We start from the raw sequence: 20,217 nt of genomic DNA on the forward strand, positions 1-20,217 counted from the left end.
TGTTAAATCAAGAATAGAATTTAAAATTCTTCTTCTAACGTATAAAGCCCTTAATAATCAAGCTCCATCATATATCAGAGCTCTGATTACCCCGTATGTTCCTAACAGAGCACTTCGCTCTCAGACTGCAGGTCTGCTGGTGGTTCCTAGAGTCTCTAAAAGTAGAATGGGAGGCAGATCCTTTAGCTTAGGGTGACCAAACGTCCGTATTTCCCGGGACATGTCCGTATTTCACGTCCTGTTCCGGGCGTCCCGGTTTTTTTTTAGAAAGTGAGGAAATGTCCTGTTTTTTAAATTACCTTCATTGGACCATTAAATTGACAGGCACCGGGTCGAGACAAATGGGAGGCCTTTATTGTGCTATTCATTCATTACAGGAATTGTTAAGCATTTTTTAATAAATAAATTTAAAAAAAAATATCATTTGTTATTGGAGTTATTGCTGTTGACTTTTACTGAAAAGCATTTTTAATAAACCAACTGTAAATATCATGTGTCCTGGTTTTCCCAAATGAAAATATGGTCACCCTACTTTAGCTATCAGGCTCCTCTCCTGTGGAACCAACTCCCAGTTTTGGTCCGTGAGGCAGACACCCTATCTACTTTTAAGACTAGGCTTAAAACTTTTCTTTTTGACAAAAATTATAACTAGTGGCTCATGTTACTCTCAGCTACCTCTATAATTTTACTGCTATAGGCTTAGGCTACTGGAGTATATCAGGATCTAATTTTCTCACTCTATTGAGTTCTACTGTTCCTCAATTATGCATTATGTGTTGTCATTTCTGCTTTAACTTTCTGTTCTCTCTCTTTTATCTTCATAGTAGGTACACCTGGTCTGGCGTTCTGTTAACTGTGACATCATCCAGAGAAGACGGCTCACCCGCTACTACCATCTAATGTAGAACAGATTACTAGATCAATGTGTGCTTCTGTGCTTTTTTGTCTCTCTTGTTGTGTCTCTGCTCTGTCTTCTGTAACCCCCAGTCGGTCGAGGCAGATGACCGTTCATACTGAGCCCGGTTCTGCCGGAGGTTTTTCCTTCCCGTTAATGGGTGGTTTTTCTTCCCACTGTCGCTTCATGCTTGCTCAGTATGAGGGATTGCAGCAAAGTCATGTACAATGCAGATGACTCTTCCTGTGACTCTACGCTTCCCCAGGAGTGAATGCTGCTTGTCGGGACTTTGATGCAATCAACTGGTTTCCTTATATAGGACATTTTTGACCAATCTGTATAACCAGACCCAATCTGTATAATATGATTGAACTTGACTTTGTAAAGTGCCTTGAGATAACATGTTTCATGATTTGGCGCTATATAAATAAAATTGAATTGAATTGAATTGAATATTTACATCCTGCTCTGTAATCTAGTGGAAGCTTTGCTGCAAAATTACTCAATTTCAATGAGAAACAGACTTCAAGCTTAGTTTGCTGCAGCACAGTGACACTGACTGACTGACTGACTGACTGACTGTCAGAGTTTCAAAGCAGGAAGAACTCACAGCTGATGGTTTGATGAAGAGACGTAAACTCAGAGCAATCTGTAGTTTTACTTGTTGCCAAAGTCCTAAGGAACATGGAAAAAATCACTAGATTCATTGCTTGTCTCTTTTGAATAAAAAGTCACTAGAAGGGTCTGAAAAGTTGCTAAATTGGCAACAGTGTTGATGAAAGTAAGTGAGGAGAACATGAGAGAGCAGAACATTAGCCCCTCCCATCAGTCCCCTTAAGGTGGAGAAGATAAAAAAACAATGTTTCTGTTGGAGTCTCCCTGAAACATTGAGTGTGACTTTAAAAATATGATTATGATGAACCATAAGGCTGAAGCTTGTCAGTCCATGAGGACCTGAGTCTGTTTTAATACCAGGTTTCAGTACCCACCCCTACAAGAGACACAATGACTGAGACGATCGTCGTAGGGGATTGAACCGACAACCCACCATTTGGAGAATAAACTCCCTAACTCCTGTACTTCTGTCACCTGGCATGTATTAAACTATTAATATTTAATCAAATGGAGCAAAATGTGACTCCACAAAGTCCAAATAACCTTTAGATCTTCACCATGACATATTCCATCTTTTCCTCTTTATTACAAATCATTCTAATCTTCAAACTTCTGTTTCCTTTAGTTTCACTTTATTTTTGCTTTAAGCTTTGATTATTCACAAACCTGCAGGATTTATCTAAATTTATCACGTTTAATTATAAATTACAGCATCTAGTGGATATAAAATTTATTATTTATGACTCGTTTCATAATTATGTTTTAGTTTAATTGACTTTTCACTGAGATCCATTGTCTGTCTATCCAGTGGAAAGGTTCAGTCTTGTCAAGGTCTTCCTCCTCCAGTCCATCCTGTCTAAGTCCTCCCTCATGTTTCCAGTGGTCAGAACAGCAACATGAACCATTACTGGCTGCTGGTCTAACTGCTCTAAATGAAGGTCTCTGTGGGAACAAATGCTTCCAGAGAACAATGTGGGAGAACATGCATGTTTTAAGGAGAAATATTGAGCTGCAGCAGCTTAGAAACATGTGACAGTCTTCAGTGTGAGAGAATAATGAAATGATGTGAATACTAAGAGCTCTGTAGCTCAGTGACAACAACACAGCCATGTTAACAGCTCCTCAGACACACAGAGAAAAACATGCAGTTAAAGCTGCTGCTGGTTGCTTGAATTTCTCTGCAGCTAAAAACTAAATCCAACATCAGGAAATGCCAGAGATGATAATAAGTCAGAGATGTGAGCCACAGGATCAGTGTTTGTGTTGTGAGTCAGTAACAGCTGCTCTGATCAAACATGTGTTTAACATGTAATTTCATCACATCCAGGACAGACATGTTCAAGATGGAGTCCATCAGTAGTCAGTGGTTGTTTTTATGCAGCTCAGACCAAATCATCACTAAATGTTTCCTTCTTGTTGTTCCAGGTTTCTTCCTTGGAGCTCAGATTTGCGTGAAAAAACCAGGTTCTTGGTGAATCTGTTCTGTGCAGCAGCAGAGAGAGAACAGCAGACAGGAGAGAAGATGCTGCAGCTGTTAGCATCAGTCTGCAGATATAAAACATTCCCTTTAGAGTATAGTGATAAATATCAGAGTGACTTCCTGCTGGATCTGTACTCCCAGATGAAGGATTGTGACACTAAAACAGGTCTGAGTCTCCTTCCATCATTACAGTCAGTTTTCCAGTCAGCTCCTGCAGACTGGACCATAGACCTCTCAGAGAGAAAGACCTCCATCCTCCTGGAAGTGCTGAGACTCCAAGAGAAGAAAACAGTGGAGCTGACAGGCTGCTCACAGGAAGAGAGTGAAGTGAGGAGTTTCCTACAGTGTCTGCCTTATATCTCACAGCTCAGGTACAGTCTAACTTCGCCCTATTTTAACGTTTCAAGAACTTGTTAATTTTGACTTTAAGTCTTTAATATTGATAATCATTGTCACCATGGCAATATTTTATATCATACTGTGATATACTGATGTTTTCAGTCCATTGAGCCTTCAGGCTTTAACAGGACACATGAGTCACGGTTCTACATGTCACTAGGTTTTCATAGTTCAATGAAAAAAAGGAGGAAGAAAAAACACAAGTCATTGTTACTCTTTTGTTTGCTAGACAATATTTCTCAGTAAAACAAGAGTGAGTGAGGAGTCTATAGGGGGTTCAGGGAAAGCGTCACTAGATAGCACCATTGTACTGCTGTATTTCTGGAGAGTCGTCTGCTGTGGAAACAGTCGGTGATTTGTCATGTGAGTGACAGCAGGCAGAAGTGGCGACATTCATGTTTAATGTGAACACACCTTCAGACTCCTACATCAAAGACCCCAAACATCTCCATAAATGCATGATACAGCACAGGAGGACCAGCAGCTCAGGGAAAGATTCAGCAGTCCAGTTGCACCTCGAGAACAAAGGACAGTCTTTTGATGACAATGATGTCCAGATTTTGGAAAGAGAGAACAGATGGATTAAAAGAGTGGTGAAAGAAGCCATCTTGGTCAAAAGAGAAAAGCCATCACTAAACAGAGGAGGAGGATTGAGCTTCTAACTCCCCAGTTTTTACAGCTTGGTACTCCAACACGTTTCAGAGAGATTACATCAGCAGTGTCGTCATAATTCAGATGATGAAATACTCCACTCACACCAAGCAGTAGCTTCTAAGGACCCAGGACAGTGATGGATGGGTCATTATTTACATCTGACTTAGAATGTTCCTAGGACATGGAGGATGGACCTCCATGTCCTTAAAAACAGCAGCGCTCCACCTGCAGGTTGCTCAGTGAGATCCACCAGAACTGACAAAGACTCCTGGATAGGTGTGGAAAGGTTTTCAGAAAGAACTGAGAGAAAGTCTGGTTGCCTCTGATTTAAGACTGTTTGCTGCTGTGATGACCCAGATACCTGAGAATCTGCACAGAGGTCTGACAAGCAGTGTTTGTTTTAATTGATTTAGACTTAAACTTGTGCAAAATAAAGGAAACGCCGAAAGCAATAATTTCTCCAAATATCACAATAGAAAATGATTAACAGCAGGATGTCCAGGTCGCTGTCTTGAGGCTTCATGCAGACGAGCCAATGTGTGGATGTTCAACGATGAAATGACTGACTAATCATTTCTCTGTTAGCAGGTCTGATGTTAACAAGATCATTTTATTTCCATTATAAGAAGCTGAAATAGAACGCTACAGGCTGGTTTTATTAGGATAAGGAGCAATGTGTGGTTGTTTTTATGCAGCTCAGACCAAATCATCACTAAATGTTTCCTTCTTGTTGTTCCAGGTTTGATCCTCAGAGATCAGATCTTCCTGAACAAACCAGGTTCTTAGTGAATCTGTTCTGTGCAGCAGCAGAGAGAGAACAGCAGACAGGAGAGAAGATGCTGCAGCTGTTAGCATCAGTCTGCAGATATCAAACATTCCCTTTAAACTATAGTGATAAATATCGCCTTGACTTCCTGCTGGATCTGTACTCCCAGATGAAGGACTGTGAGACTAAAACAGGTCTGAGTCTCCTTCCATCATTACAGTCAGTTTTCCAGTCAGCTCCTGCAGACTGGACCATAGACCTCTCAGAGAGAAAGACCTCCATCCTCCTGGAAGTGCTGAGACTCCAACCAGAGAAGAAACCAGTGGAGCTGAGAGACTGCTCACAGGAAGAGAGCGAAGTGAGGAGTTTCCTGCAGTGTCTGCCTTATATCTCACAGCTCAGGTACAGTATTGTTTTATTTAACATTATTATTTAATACAGTTTTTTTTTTACATATGTCTGATATTTCATTGGTTTCTCTGTATTCCAGCTGTGCTCCAGGGTTCTTCCAGAGTGTCTGTTCCTCCATATCAGTGAGATCCAGAGAGGAGGTCCAGCAGCTGGTGTCTCTGCTGCAGCTCCTGGACTTCAACCTGCTGCTAACAGGAGAGTTACGCAGGAAAACCTGCAGATCTGTGAGCAGAGTCCTCCAACTGTGTGGATCTAAAGTGGATCTGGTCCTCAAAGCCAACAAGATGTCTGCCAGAGGAGCGTCTGTCCTCTTTGGCTCTACAACACACCTCCACAGTCTCAGGCAGGAACCTGGAGGACGTTGGCTCTAATCTGCAGTCGTGTTGAACCATCAGTTCTTGACGGTCTCTTTTCTCCTCTCTGATTTCAGACTTTCCAGCAGCGTGGCCTTGTTCCTGTCTCTGTGGGTGAGAAGAGGCAGGGTGGCCTCTCCTCTGGTTGTTGAAGAGCTTTCTGTGGTCTCCACCGAGGCTCAACCTTCACAGAGAGTCTTTCTGAAGCTCGGCAGCAGTTTGGCGTCTCTGCTGAGGTTCTGGACCGTCAGACGGTTGGACCTGACTGAGTCCTGCCTCCCTGCTCAGAGTCTCTTCAGTCTGCTGCTTCATGATGCTCCTCTTACAGTCAGGTAAAGGTCTCTCCTCTCCTCCATAAGCTGAACTCATTTATCTTCATTAAGGATTTAATCTGTGAACCCTGCAGACTGGGTGAGGAGAGTCTCCAGCAGCTGGTGGTCCTCCTCCATGAGGTCCAGGACCAGGAGTTGACGTTGTCCTTCCTCAATAAGCTTGGTGGAGACCTGAGCTCCTGCAGGGTGAGCTGGGAGGTCCTTCACTATCTGCTGCAGCAGCCGTCAGCTCTGACCATCACCGTGAACCTGAAGAAGAACCGCTTACAGGACAGAGCTGCACAGCTGCTGCCCTTCCTGCACAGGCTGCTGCTTCAGAGGTGGAGGTTTAGTCTTCTTCTCATAAATAGTTGGTCTGATCTTCCATCTGCAGCCTCTGGTTCCTGTAACTAAACAAAGTGTCTCTCCTCTGCATGCCTTCAGGCCCAGCCCCAGCTTTGTGAGGACGTCCATCAGAGAGATCCACAGAGGTCGCAGCAGTCACATGATCCCCGGTCTGCTGAGGTCACTGGGTCATGTGATCAACCTGAGCTGCATGGAGCTGGACTCAGAGGACGCTGCTGCTCTGCTCTTCGTCCTCAGACACGGTGATGGAGTTAAGCTGAAGCTGCTGTGGAGCTCCATCCCTGCAGAGGGAACACAGTCCATCCTCAGGATGCTGCGCACAGTTTCTGATCTCAGGTCAGATATTAGAGCTCCTTCCCCTGATAAAACGTTCCCTCCTGTTCATTAACTGGTTGGTTCTCTTCTCTGTTCCCACCAGCGTGGACAGGAAGCAGCTGCTGAGCTTCATCCGCTGCTGCGCTGCCTCTGACGGCCAGCAGGAGGCGTTGGACCTGCTGAGGACTCTGCAGCACAGCGTGGACCTGTCTCTCTCCTCCTGCGTGGAGGTACCAGAGGAGGATCAGCCTGAGCCTCTGAGGGTGACGGCTGCCGACTGCAGGGCCGTCTCCAGCATCCTGAGACGCAGCAGCAGGGACACACAGCTCCACCTGAGGGACTGCGAGGTGGAGGACAGCGGGCTGGACCTGCTGTTTCCTGTCCTGGACAGGGTCCGTCTCAGGTGAGGAAGAGCGCCGCTGAAGATGAAGCAGAAGCTTCTTCACTTTGATGATCTTTGCTCTTTTCCTCCCGTTCAGAGTCAGTAAGATGGTCCTGGTCCAGCTGCTGTCCCTGCTTCCTGTGGACAGTGAGAGGGACACAGTGAGACGGGCCGTGTCCCTGTGCAGAGCCCTGGGAGGAGAACTGGATCTGAGTCACGTCCCACTGGATCAGAGGCTCTGTGGATCTCTGGTCCTGATGCTGGACCACTCTGAGGGTCTAACAGAGCTGGACCTCAGTCACTGCCAACTGACAGACCAGCTGCTGCTCCAACTCATCGCTCATCTGCACAAAGTCCAGGTCCTGGAGTAAGTGTCCCAGACCGTCCCCTCTGTGGGAGACAAACACTTCCTCGGTTCTGATCCAAAGTGGAGCAGCTGGTCATCTGGACCCTGCTGCTCTTCTCTGTGGTTCTGAATGCTTGCTTGTTCCCAGTAGAACCGGACATAATGCAGAATGTTGTGTTTGTGTTCCAGTCTGAGTCACAATCAGATCACCGATGCTTCCACTGCTCCGTTACTCCAGCTGGTCTCCATCAACCCCTCCATTGGTCCTGTGAGGTGAGCAAACATTCATTAGTATATCTTGAAATATTTAGTTGGCCAAGGTTTATTTTTTTTTTCTCAAAACTAAAACCTTGGCTAATAGGCCACGCCCACTTAGACCATTTATTACCACACCGAGCCACTAACGACTGTTTTTGATGGATCCACACTAAGGTTTCTGTTCAGACACCTTTGCAACATAAACTTCTCATTATAGCTCTCCTGACGTTGGGTGTTTTGAAACAATTAAAATTTCAACTGGGTTATTCTTACCATAGATACCCTGAGTCAATGTTTTAGCTAGCAAGCAGTAAAAGCTAAACACCCATGTGATGTAAAATCATCCAGATTGTATCTGTAACCAAGGACTCACTAGTTATTACCCAAAAATGTGCTGTATCTGATTACACACCCACCCTAGAGGCAGACAGAGATAATAATTTATTAATTATAATGAATATTTAGGTAGCTGTATTTAGGCTGTTGTACCATTCTGTAAAGAAACTTCTTAAACTCCGCAGTTTCAGCTGCTTAGAGACAGGTTCCAGTTTTTTTCTGATCCAAAGATGATGTTTGTAGATCTAAAGTATCCTGGAACAGCAGTCTGCTGAAGATGAACTCTGGTACCTGATCTCCATCATCTCTCTCAGAGGAACTCTGGCTGACCTCCCAGCAGCTAAAGCAATGTTGTCATGTCTGAATGAGTCACATCTGCTCTGATTTGTTCTGTTTCTAGACTCTTCAGCAACAACATCTTGAACAAAACTCCTTACAAGGTCAACAGGAAGTTTGAAGTGTGGTGAAGCAGCTTTCAGTCAGCTGGTCATGTGACCAACAGGAAGTTCCTGTCTCCTGGTTTATCAAGAACTTCTCTCAGGATCATCAAATAGTCGTATTGGTTGCTAACAGGTTGAGGTGGTCAGCAGTCTATTTTGATCTGTTTTTCTTCTGGTTTCCATGTTTCAGTCCAAACGTCTCAGAGGAACCATGCAGAAACTGAAGGATCAGGAAGAAAACCAGTTTGGTACTTTAACTGGGCCTAACTGTGTGGAAATGGAAACATGGGAATCACTTTAGTTCAGATTTAATGTCATGAAAGAGGTGGCGGCCATTTTCTCTGCTGCTTCTTTAGTTTAGATTAAGATTTCTGAAATGATACACAAATAAAATTATGCTTTACTGTAAACTGCAGAGAAACTTAATTTTCCATCACATCCAGTTTAAAGGCTTTGTTTTAACCAGTTGACATGTTCCACTAAACTCTGATCTCAGAGCAGTTTTCTGTAACATCCATCCTTGTATCTGGAGGTAAAGAGCTTTTTTACATATCGCTCTCTCTCTTTCTCTCTCTCTCTCTGTTTATTTACTGAAGAAATAAATTTGGATTTTGTTTATTGTAAAGAAATTTAAATTCAGCTCTAAATCTCTAAATATTTCTTTTCATCATAGTTAATATTTTTTCCTGATTATTTTAGTGGGGTACTTGACACCATATTTCATGTTCTAACTTTATGCTTCTTTTGAATTTAAAGTAATGTATTTGGACTTTGGGAGCTATATCAAGGTTCTGTACTGTGGGGCTTTTTTGGAATTCAGACCTCAAAGAAACAACAGGGTAATTAAGATGTACCTGATTGCTTAAGTTTGGTTAAGTTTTTTTTTTCATATTTAATACAATTTTAGGTTTTTGGGTGCTTAATGAGCCAATAAAGTTTTTAATAAGGCTGTTGTTTTGTATTTATTCAACTGTATTCAGATATTGTAAATAGCCCTACACCTTTATTTTAATACTCTATGAAGGTTAGTTTATTGTTTTCAGATTAACAAAAAAATTGGTCTGGAACAGCTTCTATTTAATTTTTTATGCTTTCAGAAAAATAATACTGACAATTATTAAGCTTAAACAACATTTTATTTTAAATAGAAACATAGTTTGTCAGGGTTCAGTCTTTACCTGTCTCACCTTGGACAGTTCCAGCGCTTTTCCATCTCATGCAGCCCAGGTCTCATCAGTTCCACCTGCCGTTCCTAATCAGGCCCGGACTCAGTTCACCTGCCATCCTCCCTACTTAAGCTCCCTTCAGCCTGCTCTCTGCTGCTGGATCGTCTTCACCTAAACCATGTACTGCCAAGTGCTACCTACATCTGCCAGTCAGAACGTCCATGTCTTAGTTTTATATTCAATTAAAATGTAAAGTGATGGGGTTATTGGTTTTTATGACAAAAGCAAATTTTTCTTTTATTTATTTTTTTGTTAAATACACAAGTCATTTAAATAACTACTGTAGCTAACAATATTGTTTGTAATTGTTTTATTTAAATTTTTTTGGACTAATTAACACTGCAATGCAGATGGAAAGATAGCCAATGTTTTAAATTGGATAATATGATACAATAGCTTGATTTTGCAAAGATACTTGGCCATTTTTCTGCCTCCTCCATGGAGAACATGTTAAACAGAGCAGTTTGCTAAAGAGACAAAGGACAGATAATGAGTTTACGACAACTGCTCTTCATTAGAAGCATGGACACGTGGGTGGTGAAGGAGCAACAATTAACATCGGGGAGGAATTCCACTCCCTGCCATAAAAGATGAGTCCAGCACAACACACCTCAGTGGTCATTACAAATTTCTTATTAGGAAAATATTAAAAAGGGGGGAAGACAGTTTAGAAAATGTAAACCTTTAAGGAAGAAGACGAAATCTTTTTCTGTCATTGCAAACATATATTTCAGCAAGGTTTGTCTTCGGTATTTCGTCCATGCCTTGGGAGCAGTCGACAGCTATTACGCTGCCTGGGGAGTGATCTGGGGCTAGGGGTCTTGCTCAGGTACTAGGTCTGTATGATTTTGTCCAAAACTGCGATGTATTTCTACCATAATTGTGATTGGGATTTATATGTGACTTTTCTCTGCATTAACAACAAGCAACAAAATGGACAGTGGATAAAGAAGTTTGTAAACAGGGACTATTTAGACTGTTTTTATTAATCAGATTATTATTCTAGAGAATTTCTTTGTGAGTTGGACATTAATCGTTGTTGAAACTATAGTGTCAGGTGCAACCAACAAACACGTTTACATATTAAACAGTTTGAGCAGTACTTAATGCTGTGCTGAAATTCCTGCAAGTTTATGGTCCAAATGCATTGATTATATAAACTCTAAAACAAATAATAAAACTAGATTATCTGACTGCTGCAAATCTCTTCCCTTCCATGTGGAGGCAAACCCCTTTAAACATATTACTGGTGTCATGGTTGAGTTTTGGTTTGGCTTTGTTTTTCTGTTACTTTCATTTTTTCATCTCTTTTGGGTTAGGTTTGACTTTATTTATTGTTAGTTTTCAGTCATCAGTTATTTTCTGTCAATTTTCACTTCTCCTCCTCAGCAGTCAGTCACACCTGATATCATTTGCTGGTTAATTAGTCAGACCCTGGTGTCACCTGTCAGTTCTCTATTTAAACCTCCCTCTGTCTTTAGTTCAGCACTGGGCCGTCATCATCACTCCACACCTCTCCATGCCAGTCCCCGTTTACCTTGGAAGCTTTGTTTTTGCTCCTGTTAAGGTTAGTCCAGTCAGTCACTCTAAAGACTGTTTGTTCTCTGTTTGTCCCTGGAGAGGTTCTGCTCTGTGCCCTGTTGTCTCTCAAGTTCTGCTAACCTGACTAGCCGCCCTGGAGGAGTTCTGCTCTGTGCCCTGTTGTCTCTCAGTTCTGCTAACCTGACTAGCCGCCCTGGAGAAGTTCAGCTCTGAGCCTCGGTGTCTCTCTAGTTCTGCTAACCTGACTAGCCGCCCTGGAGAAGCTCAGCTCTGAGCCCTGGTGTCTCTCAAGTTCGGCTAACCTGACTAGCCGCCCTGGTGAAGCTCAGCTCTGTGCCCTGGTGTCTTCTATGAACTGCTAACCTGAGTGCTACGAGGCCTACTAGCCGAGCAACACCAAGCAAGGGTGGACTCTCTGTCTCCGGTCCGTCAGCTCCTGCCATCACCTTCTCTCCGTTCCTGTACAACCAGCTCCTCTGGCCTCATCTAACCTCCACCCATCAACCTTGTAATAAATACTCTCAAACTTTTAGTCCCGTGTGTGCATCCTGAGTTTATCGGTAAACAAAATCCTGACAGTACGGCCCAGTCACAAGGTAAACTCAGGCGCCATGCGGGACTTACCTGCAGGAGTTGACGACCCGGAAATCATCGCATATTTAGAGATGTGCCAACGTCAGATGAGGGAAAGGTACGCCAGGATGGCTTCAGCCCGGAACCCTGCGCCACCGATCCGGGCCAACTCTACTCCCCTGGTGGTCCAAGTGGGTGTGGTAACGGCTACTTCAGAGCCCGGGAAAGGAGGCCGCTCAGCCTCTCGTCGTCTCGGTCATCATCTCCATGACTCACAGCTGGCCCCTCGAGTAAAGCACATCGTTCCACCTAGCAGACCCCCACGCATCAAGGAGAGCCAGCTGTGGGAGTTCTACTACGGAGACCGAGACGACCTTCTGCCCTGCTGGCCAGCTGCCACCCCGGAGATTGCCTCAGATTCCTCATCTGTCCCTTCCCGGCGAAGACAGCAGAACCACCGGCGCGGAGGGTTCGTCAAGGTTCAAGAGGAATCGTTTCCGCCTCCAACCCCACTGCCTGCCGAAGCCTGTTGCCCGGCGCCGCTGCCCGCCGAAGCCTGTTGCCCGGCGCCGCTGCCCGCCAAAGCCTGTTGCCCGTCTCCGCCCGAAAGCTCCGCTCTGCTTGCCGCCGAAAGCTCCGAGCCGCCTAAAACAGACCCGTCGGCCGACGAGGGAGTTGTTTCGCCTCAAGCCGAGGCCTCCGAGGGAGCTGTTCCGCCTCAAGCCGAGGCCTCCGAGGGAGCTGTTCCGCCTCAAGCCGAGGCCTCCGAGGGAGCTGTTCCGCCTCAAGCCGAGGTCTCAGAGGGAACCGCTTTGCCTCAGCCCGAGGCCTCCGAGGGAGCCGCTTTGCCTCAGCCCGAGGCCTCCGAGGGAGCCGCTTTGCCTCTGTCCAAGTCCCGTGAGGAGGTCCAGGAGGACCTGCCTCCGCCCAAGCCTCGTGAGGAGGTCCAGGAGGACCCGCCTCTGGCCTCGGTTTCCACCGAGACCTGTAGCTTGGCACCTCCTCCAACTGATCTGTTTGGCCGGAGCCGCAGACTGCAGACTTCGAGCCGCTCGACTCTGCCTCGTCGGGGCCGTCCACCACGGCGCCCGCCTCTGACTTCTCTGTTTGGCCGGAGCCGCAGACTGCGGACTTCGAGCCGCTCGACTCTGCCTCGTCGGGGCCGTCCACCACGGCGCCCGCCTCTGACTTTTCTGTTCGGCCGGAGCCGCCGACCGCGGTCTCCGGGCCGCTTGACTTTGCCTCGGCGGGGCCGCCCTCCTCGAGGGTTTAGTCGGGCGATGCTGCTCCGCCGCCTGCCTCGTCCAGGACGACCTCCACGAAGACTTTTCTTTTTTGCTTAGCAACCGCCTTTGCCTGAGCCCTTAAGGCCAGTGCCTTCTGTTATTTTTTGGGCTCAATTTCAGTTTTTGTTCTACTTAGGATTTTGGGATTTTAGAGTTATTTAGGGGTTCTTGTTTCCTCAGAATTCTTAGTCTCTGTTTTTGCTTTTGTTTGTCCTGCTCCGTTTAGGATTCTAGATTTTGCCTTAGTTTCCAAGCTTTGCTTTATTTCCTCATTTGTAGCCTTAGTTCTCTGGTTTTCTCGTTAGTTTACTTATTCATGTTCTAGTTTTCTTGTTTTGCCTTAATTTCTAGTTTAGCCTTAGTCTCCTATTTTGCTTAAGTATTGTTTTTTTTACCTTAGTTTTTCAGCTTCAGTTTTGTGTTACTTTAGCTATCTAGTTTTTACAGTAGTTTACCAGTTCGGGTCCTAGTTTCTCTGTTTAGTTTTAATTTTCTGGTATCGTTTTAGTTTTCTGCTTAGTGTTTTTGTTTTGATTCAAGGGTTAGCTTTAGTTTTTTCTTTTGTGGTGCTATCCCTGTTCTAGTCTTGCCTTTATTTTTTAATTCTTAGTTTAAATTCTTTATTTTGTCCTGCGCTCTCCCAGTGCTCCTTAGTTCCTAGCGCTTGCTTAGGCTTCTGACCCCTGATATGAGCTGTTTCACGCTCCTTCGGTTTGGCTTAGTTAAGTTTTTGGCCTTCTTGTTCCTCGGCCTTCTCAAATTTAGACCCCTTGGATCCTCGGCGTGTTAGGACGCCCTTTGTTCTCGGTTCCCGGGCGTGTTTGGACGCCCTTTGTTCTCGGTTCCCCGGCGTGTTAGGACGCCCTCTGACTCTTGGTTCCCCGGCGTGTTAGGACGCCCTCTGACTCTTGGTTCCCCGGCGTGTTAGGACGTCCTCTGACTCTTGGTTCCCCGGCGTGTAAGTACGTCCTCCGTTCTTGTTCCTAGGCGTTTTAGATGTTCCTGCTTCCCTCACATTCCGACGTTCTCTTCCCCAAGCCCCGGCGTTTACCTCACGCCCCGGCGGGTTTCCCTTTGGCGTTAAGTACGCCCGTTCCTTCCCTTTGGCGTTAAGTACGCCTGTTCCTTCCCTTTGGCGCTGTTGTGCGCCCGTTCCTTCCCTTTGGCGTTAAGTACGCCCGTTCCTTCCCTTTGGCGTTAAGTACGCCTGTTCCTTCCCTTTGGCGCTGTTGTGCGCCCGTACCTTCCCTTTGGCGTTAAGTACGCCCGTTCCTTCCCTTTGGCGTTAAGTACGCCCGTTCCTTCCCTTTGGCGTTAAGTACGCCCGTTCCTTCCCTTTGGCGTTAAGTACGCCTGTTCCTTCCCTTTGGCGCTGTCGTGCGCCCGTTCTTCCCTCTGGCGTTGTCGTACGCCTGTTCTTCCCTCTGGCGTTGTCGTACGCCTGTTCTTCCCTCTGGCGTTGTCGTACGCCTGTTCTTCCCTCTGGCGTTGTCGTACGCCTGTTCTTCCCTCTGGCGTTGTTCGCCTGTTCTGCCTTGTGGCGATGTTCGCCTGTTCTGCCCGTTTTTGCCTTGTGGCGATGTTCGCCTGTCAGCGTCGGTTAGATGCCCTTTGTTGGCCTACCAGGGGCTGTTAGTAACCCCTTTAGTCCGCTTTTGTTTTTCCTTGTTTCAGATCGCCCTGAGTGGGTAGTTTTTTGTTTTTGGCCCACCATCCGTACCACCCTCCACCCACCCTGCTTTGATCTGTTTGGTTTGACCCTAGCCCGCCATCCGTACCACCCTCCACCCACCCAGGTTAGATCAGCTTGGTTATGACTCTTGCCCGCCATCCTGCCTTCCCTCCACCCACCCTGGTTCGGTCACTTTGTAGTTTGTTTTGTTTGATTTTAGGCCGTCCGGAGTCCGGCCTTGAGGGGGGGGTAATGTCATGGTTGAGTTTTGGTTTGGCTTTGTTTTTCTGTTACTTTCATTTTTTCATCTCTTTTGGGTTAGGTTTGACTTTATTTATTGTTAGTTTTCAGTCATCAGTTATTTTCTGTCAATTTTCACTTCTCCTCCTCAGCAGTCAGTCACACCTGATATCATTTGCTGGTTAATTAGTCAGACCCTGGTGTCACCTGTCAGTTCTCTATTTAAACCTCCCTCTGTCTTTAGTTCAGCACTGGGCCGTCATCATCACTCCACACCTCTCCATGCCAGTCCCCGTTTACCTTGGAAGCTTTGTTTTTGCTCCTGTTAAGGTTAGTCCAGTCAGTCACTCTAAAGACTGTTTGTTCTCTGTTTGTCCCTGGAGAGGTTCTGCTCTGTGCCCTGTTGTCTCTCAAGTTCTGCTAACCTGACTAGCCGCCCTGGAGGAGTTCTGCTCTGTGCCCTGTTGTCTCTCAGTTCTGCTAACCTGACTAGCCGCCCTGGAGAAGTTCAGCTCTGAGCCTCGGTGTCTCTCTAGTTCTGCTAACCTGACTAGCCGCCCTGGAGAAGCTCAGCTCTGAGCCCTGGTGTCTCTCAAGTTCGGCTAACCCAGTGCTTCTCAATTATTTTCTGTTATGCCCCCCCTAGCAAGAAGAAAACTGTTCGCGCCCCCCACTCCCCACCGTGACTATCCATCCCTGCATAACATTTTATCCTTATTAACATTAAAGAAAAAAAGAAAGACATATGGTCAAACTTTCAAAGAATAACTTTATTAAATCGTGTTTTAAGAAATTAAAAATAAATAAATCCTTGTTTAAACTGTAAACATGTTTGACCAACTAATTGCACCATTGCAAAATTAAATCAGATCAATAAATATTTAATAATTATAATAACTAATAAACTACAAAAACTAAAAAAATAATAACTAATATATATTCAGTTCAGCAACATTAACTCAGGAGCACAATATATAAAACACATGAACCTACAAAACCAAAATGAATTAAACAATTTGTGCTCATTTTTTCTTTCTTTTTTTGATCAAAATGAGGAGGCAGTATCAGCTCCTCTGTTATGGTGTGGGGCTTTTTGCACTGCGCAGTTTGGTACGCCACCTTATATGATGCTAACAGCGCTCAATGGTTTACTGAAGTAGCCTTCACAAAGCGGGATGACTGTTTGCAATATTCAGCACGTTTTCGCTGAAAAAACTATAGCGGCTTATCGGCGTGATTGGGGTGTAACGGATTTAGGTGACGCGCTAATTTATTTGGCTTCATGCTGTCCGCTGCGAGCATTTTTAGAGACCAAACACAGCGGTCTTTCCTCTTCTCCAACTGTAGTCACCGTGAAACCAAGCGCTAAATACGCTTCGTCGTATTTCCTCGTCTTAGCTTTCGGGTGACTTTCTTTTGTCTCATTATCTTTGTCTCTTTACGCTTTCCTTTTCATCCCTGTTAAAAACTTTTTCATGTTGGGGGTTGTTATGTTGAATAACGGAGGGTGTAGACAGAACGCAGTCGGAGCTTTCTGTTGACTCAACACTGGTAACCAAGGCAAACCTGTAAGTCGTAAAATGTTGCACTGTCGCAAACGTGACAAAGTAACAACGAGAGCGCCACTGCCCCCTACTGTAGTGGATGCGCAATTACACTTTATACTAGTACGGCCAAAAAAAAAAAAAAAAAAAAAAAAGCCTGTTCCCCAGGGTCACACGCGCCCCCCCAGGTATTGCACCGCGCCCCCCCTAGGGGGCGCGCCCCACCATTTGAGAAGCACTGGGCTAACCTGACTAGCCGCCCTGGTGAAGCTCAGCTCTGTGCCCTGCTGTCTTCTATGAACTGCTAACCTGAGTGCTACGAGGCCTACTAGCCGAGCAACACCAAGCAAGGGTGGACTCTCTGTCTCCGGTCCGTCAGCTCCTGCCATCACCTTCTCTCCGTTCCTGTACAACCAGCTCCTCTGGCCTCATCTAACCTCCACCCATCAACCTTGTAATAAATACTCTCAAACTTTTAGTCCCGTGTGTGCATCCTGAGTTTATTGGTAAACAAAATCCTGACAACTGGTACCTAAATTGTAACCATTAATTGTTACATAAGCAGGGTTTCCTGGCTCAGTTTGGCTGAGAGCAGTTTCCCAGAGCCTGTAATGTTTTTATTACTTTTATAAAAAAGTGATGTTTTCTCTCATTGCAGAAGGTTCAACCTGCCTTTAATGTCTCCTAGTGTGACTATTGATTGATAACATTGGATGGATGGTTTATCTATGAAGCAAAGTTGCAAGTAGGAGGCCTTCGTGTGGTTTGTGAGAGTAGGTGAATTTGACTTTAATTAATATGTAGGCTTAGATTACCTAATGTAATGTACATTAAAATAATGTGTGTAGGAATCTAAAACAGTCTTTACTTAATTAGTTGAACCAAAAGTTGTAGATAAAGGCTGAAACTGTGATCTTGTTTGATGAGACTGATTCATGAAGCTTTCATGATTTAAATTTTATGTTACTATTGGGTTTAAAATTTTTCTTTGATTTGTGTGATTATTCCACAATCAAAGGGTGGACTATGATGGAAAATTTTCTAGTTTACTTTCATATTTAAACCTTGTCAAAAACATGTTGTTACCTTTAATAGAATGGTGTGTATAGTCTACAGTCTAGGTTTGGGGAGATGTAAGACTAATCAAAGTTCAGTTTCTCAATGTGTGCTTATGTAAAGCATTCTTAGAATTTTATTGTTCCTTTTTGTGTGTCAAAGTGTTGTGGATGAGGATAATTTAGAGTGGGAGAGTGGCTTAGAGTACATACAACAAAAACATGCAATAAACAATGTGTACATATTTTTTGCACATTTCATGCAAACATAAAGAAGATAAAAAAGGTTTGTGTCACAGTTTGAGGGCTTTCATATCAGTCCCTTTGCAAGTGTTGCATAGAATAGTCGACATTCATGAATCAAAGTAATGAGGTACTTTTGTGCAATGAGGCCTTGAGGCTTAATTAACAGAAACGTGCAATTTTATATTCCTGAGAGAAGTGTGTAAATAGACAATAGAAGTACGGTGATTGTAACATGATGGAATTTAACATATTCCACATATGATGGATATTAACATATGATAGTAACGTGTTGAACAAATTGATGGACAACCACTCAGCAGGGGCGTCTTTCGCCCTCTGCTGAGAGACCCCGACAATAACAGTGGACTGATTAAAAAAATATAGTGGAAAAAAATTATATTATTTATTATTCCATAATCAAAGGGCAGACTATGATGGAAAATGTTCTACTCTACTTCTAAATTCAAACCTTATGCAAAACGTATCACATTTAACAGAATAGCATGTATATTCTACAGCATGTGTTTGCAATTTCTCAGTGTGCGCTTACATGGTCATAGAGCATTCTTAGAACTTTATTATCTCGTGTGTGTCAAAGTGTGGGCGATGGTGGTAATATAGAGTGGGAGAGGGCAGCTGGGTCTTCCCCAGGTTGCAGGAGAGGTTAAAGGTCAGGAGCCAAGATGGAGCTGTAATACATCAAATGAGGCTCTTTGTGTCATAGTTTGGGTTTTGTTTAATTTTAGTTTCTGACTTTTCTTCATTTAGCCTGTCACCCCTCTGTCACCAGCCACTACCCAATCAGTTCAGTCCACTTCCAGCCACCACTCTCCTCTAGATCAGCTCTACTTGTTGCAGTTAATTAGTTTTCAACTCCAGTCACCTGTTCATCCCCTTACTTATACCCGCCTCTATCTACTCTCCTCTGCCAGGTCATTACAAACCTCCGGTGAGTGATATCTAGCGTTTTCTGTCTTCTTCCCTGTGATCCAATCCGTTTTCTGTCTCCTGTTTTTCTGAGCTTGCCTTGCCCTTGTCGGATCTGATTGCCTGCCGGTTAACAGACCGGTTTCTGCGCCGTGACTCTGCTCCTGGATTCTTCTCTGGACAATCCCTGCACTTCTCATCTCCTGGCTTGACTTTGGACTGTTTTTTGACTACAGACTCTGATTACCCTTTCTGCCATTCTGCTTGTCATTTCAGTTCCGACCCTTTACCTGTCTTGCGAATAAACTGCCTTTAAACGTCACCTACTCGTCTGGCTGAGTTCTGGGTCCTCCATTTCTGTTTCATGACACTTTGTTCATCACAGAGGCTCCTCCTGTTTGTGTACATTTGTTCCCTATAAAGACACAGGGTTTATCTTACTAGGTGTGCATTTGGGGAAGAATGCACCTTGAACGCTGTTTGCCTTAAATAAAAAGTGTCTTGTTACTTGATCATTTTTTCCATGACACGAATGATAGATCACAGTCTCTCAGCAGGGGAAATTAATATATGGAAATTATTATTCATCATATTTAGATTTAATGCTTATAATAATAAAGGGAAGAGGTCACTTGGTGCAGCTGCAGGACAAGAAGCTGACGGTGCTCCTCTGGCTGGGGGAGTTGTTCAGGCTCCCTGTTCTTTGGAGTGTTGAAGCGTGTAAAAAAGCTACTTAAGGTGTCAGGGAGAGCCAGGTCGTTGCTGAGTCAATGGACAAAAAAATGCAAAAAAATTGATATGATTTCAAGAGGAGAAACACAGGAATGTAGCTGGGAATACAGTAAGACTGTTGGTGTTCACTGAAGCAAACACTAAACCTGCCAATTGCTCAGATGTGACCACAGAGTTGATTGATGTGAGTATTTGGTCTTTGAACACTCAGATTTTCTGCTTTACTGTAAGGCTTTTCAGAGGGTCAGACTTGGTCCAAAAGTATTTAATACTGATTTATTAATTCAGCAAACTGGCATTTTGATAGTTCTGCAATGCTCCCGGTAGATGGCGCCACATCAGTTTCTGCTCATCATGCCCGGTGCTGCAGTAGGTTCTAACTAGCCCCAAAACGACACAATCAAGATAGAGGCTTGGTGTATATGCTTTTATTTTATCATTATCAAATGTTTTTTTGGTGGTTTTTATAAGCATATACCATGGCTATTAACTTTTATGGTCCCAAAAACATTTACAGTGTAAGTAAGTTTGGTGTTTTGCCTGCAGTGCACATCACCCGTAACTTAACAATAAATACTTTCATAAAAGCAATCTCTGTCCACTCAGTGTGCCAATCACAAAGTCAACAAGTGTTATCAACAGCAAAATGATGTCTGAGGAAGTCTTTGGAAGGAGAAACACCTGAGAAAACATTGAAGTGGAGCTTCTTAGCTTTTGGTGGAATGGGAAGTTTGAAATAATTTGGTATGATATTTTTCAGGAAGGCATAGCTAAGCCCCCAAAACAGAAGGTTGTGACTGGCATTTGAGAGGTTTAAAGTATCCGTTGTTATATTCAAAGGAACATT

The 20,217-nt window shown here is 44.3% G+C and overlaps 1 protein-coding gene across 1 annotated transcript; it reads left to right on the plus strand.

Moving 5' to 3' along the window:
* Positions 1–3,327: 3,327 nt before the first annotated feature.
* Positions 3,328–7,259, plus strand: LOC118556158. The gene is made up of 8 exons (XM_036134962.1): positions 3,328–3,361; positions 5,300–5,563; positions 5,651–5,905; positions 5,980–6,225; positions 6,329–6,586; positions 6,669–6,968; positions 7,045–7,108; positions 7,233–7,259. Exons 2-8 carry the CDS (start codon positions 5,505–5,507, stop codon positions 7,257–7,259), a joined length of 1,209 nt encoding a protein of 402 aa, XP_035990855.1. The 5' UTR covers positions 3,328–3,361; positions 5,300–5,504.
* Positions 7,260–20,217: the final 12,958 nt, after the last annotated feature.

This window comes from Fundulus heteroclitus, unplaced genomic scaffold (assembly GCF_011125445.2).
Source record: "Fundulus heteroclitus isolate FHET01 unplaced genomic scaffold, MU-UCD_Fhet_4.1 scaffold_96, whole genome shotgun sequence".
NCBI lineage: Eukaryota > Metazoa > Chordata > Actinopteri > Cyprinodontiformes > Fundulidae > Fundulus > Fundulus heteroclitus.

Coding starts and splice junctions, on each gene's coding strand:
- LOC118556158 (XM_036134962.1), top strand. CDS start 5,505: ATGTCTGCCAGAGGAGCGTCTGTCCTCTTTGGCTCTACAACACACCTC. Junction 6,226..6,328: donor CACAGGCTGCTGCTTCAGAG/GTGGAGGTTTAG, acceptor GCATGCCTTCAG/GCCCAGCCCCAGCTTTGTGA. Junction 6,969..7,044: donor CTGGACAGGGTCCGTCTCAG/GTGAGGAAGAGC, acceptor CCTCCCGTTCAG/AGTCAGTAAGATGGTCCTGG.